Below are 6810 nucleotides of genomic sequence, written 5' to 3'. Positions count from 1 at the left end.
TCATAACACATAGCAGTACATTAGAAATATACACAAATATACAAAAATAAGTAGAATGATGTATAAATAAGTACAGGTTAGCAGACAAGATCTGACATATATTGTAAAGATTTTATAAAGAACATCACAAAAGAAAGAGTAGCATTGGCGCCTCTTTAAGATCTGGTGAAGATGGAGAGCGATCCCTTACTGGGCTTCCGCCCCCTCCCCGCCTCCGGCAGGTTCGAGATGAACGGCTGTTACCTGGACGCCGAGGAGGACACATGCAACGCGGCGCTGCAGACGGTGCTGACGGACCAGCCGGTCGGGTGGCGACACGTGGCCCTCGACACGGCGCTCGGCATCCTCTACTTCTGCGACCTGAACCCTAAGAGGAAGGAGGTGCTGTGCTACTCCTCCGGCGACGGCGCCTCCTGGACCGGTGAGCGAGTCGCCCGAGAGGCCGGACGGGGGCGTCGGGAATGCCTCCCACATGCCTCTGGAGTTGCACGGATATATATGTGCGTGTATACATACATACATATATATACACACAAATATATATGCATATGTATATATATATGTGTGTGTGTGTGTGTGCGCGTGTGTCTGTGTCGCTGTGTGTGTATGCGTGTGTGTGTGTGTGTGTGTGTGTGTGTGTGTGTGTGTGTGTGTGTGTGTGTGTGTGTGTGTGTGTGTGTGTGTGTGTGTGTGTGTTTGTGTGTGCGTGTGTGTGTGTGCATGTGCGTGCGTGCGTGTGTGTGTGTGTGTGTGTGTGTGTGTGTGTGTGTGTGTGTGTGTGTGTGTGTGTGTGTGTGTGTGTGGATGGGTGGGTGGGTGTGCGCGCGCGCGTACGTGCGTGCTTGCGTGTACTGATCGAAGGCCCTCTCCCCGTGGCCCGCAGCGCTGCCCTCTTACATCGGCCACCTGGTGGGCTACGACGCCGCGACAGCCATGATGTACGCCATGGACAAGAAGAACCGCGCCATGGTGAGCAGTGCCGACGGAGTCAACTGGGCCATCGTGGACGACGCCCTGGCGGCCACCATCCCCAGCGTCGTCACGGCCGCCGTCGCCGTGCCGGGCAAGGGCAGCGCCGCCCTCACGCCCGTCATCATCGGCAGCTGGACAGGTAGCGGCTTGTGTATGTTTTCGTGCTGTTATTGCCATCATTTTATGATCTGTTTCCTCGCCGTCCGAACTAACCGGCGCCTCCTTCCGCAGCCGACTTCAACGGCCTGATGTACGGCGGCGCCTACAAGGCGAAGTGGTCTAGCTGCTGCAGTTAGAATCAGCCAAAACAAAACAAACAAAAATACGGAGGCTAAGCATACAACCAGCAGCGAAGCCATCCCGCCCGCGCCGCCCGCAAGACGCCTACCGCCCTTCTGAGGCGCCTGGGATGAACACGAAACACAAGCAACAGACACAAACAGATCGAAAATGAAGGAACAAAAGTACATATCAAAGTTAGAACAAGTTAGAACATAGATAACATGCAGTCGCTAGATGAGTTATCAGGAGTAGAAACTAGGATTTTATATAATAGTTGCCAGTTAAACATGTTTAGGCTTTTTAACGGTGTGAGGTCGGCCGCCTCGGTCCCCAGGCTCGGCCTCGGCTCCGCGCCCTCAGACCGCAGGCGTGTGCTCTCTGATTTCTTACATTGTGACAGAATATGCACACATGCACACATGCATACAGCATAAACCCTTATAATACATACATACATACATGTACAAAAGGTATGAATGAGAATGGATATCTTCACAATGCAAGAGATGTAATTGGCAGGTTTCGATTATACATGTATTCCTGACGAAGATATTATCGGAACCGGTCAACTGCATTTCCTATATAATGAAGATATCATTTTTCCTTTATATCTTTTCTATATAAATTTTACACAAAATAAAATACACAACACATACATAACATAAAAATATAATAATAACATACACATACACAAATATATTAATAAATAACATATACATATACTACACAAATACATATGCATGTACATGTACATGTACATATACATAAAAATACACACAGACATACACACACATAAAATTTTTTATAAATGTGTGTGTGTGTGTGTGTTTTTATTATAAATATAAAATATATAATATATATAAAATATTATATATATATATATATATATATAAAATAAAATTATATATATTTTTTATATATGTGTGTGTATATATAATATATATATAATATATAATATATTTAAAATATATATATATATTAAAATTATTATATTCACTATATACAATATATATATATATATATATATATATATATATTATATATAAATTATATACACATATTTATATATCATTTTCATATATACAATTTTATACATATACAAGTTCAATTTTCATACATATAAAAAATTGTATACAATTTAATATATAATATAAATATAATACATATACATATAATATACTATATATATAATATATATATATATATTTATATAAATTATATTATACACACATTATATACATAATATACTATACATATACATATATAATATATATACAATTTTTAATACATTTAAAATATACATATATATAATATTATTTTACATATATATTTTCATATAACATATATATACATATTTTATACATGGTTATATGGTGTAGTTATGGGTAGTATATATATGTACTATATGTATATATATGTATTTTGTATATAATATGTATATAATTTTGTATATTTTCAATATATGTTATATATGTATATAAATACATATATGTATATAATGTATATATAATTGTATATAAATATAATATATATACATATATCATTTTTAAAAACAATATTTTAAAACATACAAATAATTTTTAACATATATATAACATATATATACATATATGATATTATATACATATAATACATTATAGTACACTACAACATTATATACATGTATAAACATATTATACATATAGATAATATATTAAAAATATATACTAACACATATAATACACACTAATTCAATATATACCATATAAACATATATATACAGCATATAAAATTAATACACTATAAATCACTATATACACACATTTATAACTACAAACCAAAAAATATACAATAATGTATATATTTATATATATATTGATATAATTTTATATATATATTATATATTATATATATAATTAATTTTTAAAAATATATATATATATGTTAATATATAATATTATATAATATATAATATGTTTTATATATATATATATATAATATATATATGTAATGTAGATATATATATATATATATATATATATATAAATATATATATGTATGTAGTATATATATAATATATATATTAATATATTTTTAAAAATATATATATTAATAATATATATATTAATATATATATAATAATAATATAAAATATATATACATATAATACATTTTTTTTAATATAAAAAACATATATGTACCATTATATACACAAATATAATTAATATTATATATATAATATATTAATATAATATAAAATATATATTAATACATATTATTGGTATATATAGATTATATAATGTATATGTATAATATATATTAATATAATATATATATATATTTAATATTATATATATACAATATGTAAATAATGTTTATATATAGTATATATATTTGATATATAGATATATATATATGGTATATATATGATGTAAGTAAATATTAAATTTAAAATATGTTTAATTAATTTTGGATTATTGTGATTATGTATTAAAATGTATATATAGTATATATATGTAGGGATATATATAATGTATATATTGATAATGATAAAAATATATGTTTTTGTGTATAGTTATATATATAATATAATATTATAAATAGTATATATATATATATATAATATGTTATATAGTATCATATGTATATAATATATATATAAATATATTAATGTTATATTCAATAAAATGTATATATATATTATAATTTTATATATGTAAATTTAAATATATATATGTATAATATTATTGTATATTATATATAATATATAAAATTTTATATATATGATATAATTTTTATGTTCATGATATATTATTTAAAATATATATATAATATAATATTTTGGGGGAAAATTTGCCCTATGTAATTAAATATGCATAGTATATATATATATATATTTATAATATAATATATATATTTGTATATATATAGTATATGTATATATATATGTAATGTATACAAGTATATGATTATATGTATATGATTTATATATTATTAATATGTATAGTATAAATTATATATATATTATGTTTTATGTGTGTGTTGTTATATATATAATGTATATACATTATTTTTAAAGATTATAATTTTATTTAATATATATATATATGTAATATATGATTTTATTTTTAATATGTATATATATATATATATGTATAGTTATATATTATATGTTAAATTATATGGTATATTTTTAAAATATATATGAATGTATATATATATATATAATTGTATAGTATATATTATGTGTATATGTATAATGGTATATGTATTTATATAAATATAATTTTAATGTATATATGTATAAAATAAATATATACTGTGGATATAATATTGGATATGTATAGGGATATAGTATATATAATATATACATATACATATATATGTATTATACTATAATACAGTGTATTATATGTATATGTTATATATGTAACATATATTTATATGTATATATATGTAAGTAATAGGGGTATATATAATATGATTTATACATATTATAATATGTAATATAAACATCTAAGTAAATGAATATGTTATATAGGAATAATAACATATACACATAGTATATATATTATATATATAAATATAATATAATACATTATATGTATATATGGTTATATATTGTATATATAGTATTTATGTTATATAGTTTTAGAATTGATAAAAATTGTAATATAAAATATAATATAATATATATAAATTATTAAGATATATAAAAAATAAAATATAATTTTTATATAATAGTAATAAAATTTTTAAATATATAATTTTTTTAAAAAATAAATAAAAAAAAACAAAAAAAAAAATATAAAATATATTTTTAAAATATCTATATATATATATATATATATATATATATTAATTTTTTATGTATATATAGTATAATAATATATATAAAATATATATTTATATATAATTTTATATATATTAAATATATATATATATATAAATATACCCCCCAATGCATGTATAGTTTCGTGTGTGTGGTGTGTGTGGTGGTAGTGTGCTGTGTGTGTGTTGGGTGTGTGTTTTTTGTGGTTGTGCGGTGTGTGTGTGTGTGTGTGTGTGTGTGTGTGTGTGTTGTGTGCATATGAATGTATGCATGCATGAACATGTATAACAAAGATATATTGTGTGTCGCAAATCTTTTCCCATTAATTCATATGTAGCATTTCTATCTGAATATGAATAGCGTTGAGTCCTCTGTTTTGGTTTGAACAAAGTCTTATTTCCACAAAGATTACAAAGGCAGAGAAGGTGAGCTTGCCACGATAATATATTTTCTGTACCTGCAGAAAATAGAAAATGAAAATCTTCAATCCTTTTAAAGGATATCGATATGTGATATGTCTGTTTTGTAATTAAATAGTTTGTTCTATATAGCCCTGCAAATAATAAATGAATAATAAAATATAACATGTTGGTGATAATACGATAACTGTTTGTTATGTTATGATCAGTAAATATTCAAGTGTGGCAGACATATTTCATTATCCTTCGATAGATATCTCGCTCCTTGCCTCTCTCCCCTCCCCCCCCCCCCCCCCCCCCTTTTTTTTTTATCCCCCTCCCTCCCCCCCCCCCCCCCCCCCCCCCCCCCCCCCCCCCCCCCCCCCCCCCCCCCCCCCCCCCCCCCCCCCCCCCAACCCCCCCCCCCCCCCCCCCTCCCCCCTCTCCCTCTCTCTCCTCTCCGTCCCGCTCCCCCTGCTCTTCTCCTGCAAATAATATAATAAGATAAAAAATAGAGATAAGAGATGAATATAAAAAAGAGAAACATAATAAATAGAAAAAGAATATAGAGAGAATAATAATATCAAGATATAATAAATAAATTAAAATATATAAATATATCATATAGATGGTTAATCATATATATATGAATTATAAAACATTTTAATAGAAAAATATAAATATAATATATATATATAGATAGAATATATAATATATGTAAATCTATATTGGATATATATATATATATATATATAATATATATAATATATATATATATATAATATGATATATAGTATATTTAGTATATGTATGTATTATATATAATATAATATAATATATATATATAATATAATATATAATATATATATATATAAATAAATATATATATGTATATATATAATATATATGTATATATATATATCCTCTATCATCATCATCATCATCAAAGGGCTAACGCCGACGGGGGTTCATGGCCGCATCCACCCTTCGCTTCCAGCCACGAGGATCCCTCGAGGCGAGTTCCAGGCAGGCACACGGCCCATCTCTTTTCCTCGGGGACAGGTCTCGTCCAGCTGCTCATGCCATGATCTCCTAGGACGTCCCACAGGTCTCCTCCACCCAGGGTTGTCTCGCAGAGAGACAACCTGATGGGCAGAGTTGTCCACAGGGAAACAAGCTAGGTGCCCATATAGCTTGAGCTGGTGATCTAACCCTCTCCCTCTCCCTCTCTCTAACCCTCTCCCTCTCCCTCTTTCTAACCCTCTCCCTCTCCCTCTCTCTAACCCCCTCCCTCTCCCTCTCTCTAACCCTCTCCCTATTCCTCTCTCTAACCATCAGGCTAGGCTA

At 28.6% G+C, this 6810-nt stretch overlaps 1 protein-coding gene across 1 annotated transcript; it reads left to right on the top strand.

Moving 5' to 3' along the window:
* The first annotated feature begins 224 nt into the window (after positions 1-224).
* Positions 225-1862, top strand: LOC119596121. The gene is made up of 3 exons (XM_037945267.1): positions 225-421; positions 884-1111; positions 1204-1862. The coding sequence occupies exons 1-3, from the start codon at positions 229-231 to the stop codon at positions 1266-1268; spliced, it is 486 nt and encodes a 161-aa protein (XP_037801195.1). The 5' UTR covers positions 225-228; the 3' UTR covers positions 1269-1862.
* The last annotated feature ends 4948 nt before the right edge of the window (positions 1863-6810 follow it).

This window comes from Penaeus monodon, chromosome 37 (genome assembly GCF_015228065.2).
Source record: "Penaeus monodon isolate SGIC_2016 chromosome 37, NSTDA_Pmon_1, whole genome shotgun sequence".
Taxonomy (NCBI): Eukaryota; Metazoa; Arthropoda; class Malacostraca; order Decapoda; family Penaeidae; genus Penaeus; species Penaeus monodon.
This window is presented reverse-complemented; position numbering and strand designations above follow the sequence as displayed.

Coding starts and splice junctions, on each gene's coding strand:
- LOC119596121 (XM_037945267.1), top strand. CDS start 229: ATGAACGGCTGTTACCTGGACGCCGAGGAGGACACATGCAACGCGGCG. Junction 422..883: donor CGACGGCGCCTCCTGGACCG/GTGAGCGAGTCG, acceptor CGTGGCCCGCAG/CGCTGCCCTCTTACATCGGC. Junction 1,112..1,203: donor CATCATCGGCAGCTGGACAG/GTAGCGGCTTGT, acceptor CTCCTTCCGCAG/CCGACTTCAACGGCCTGATG.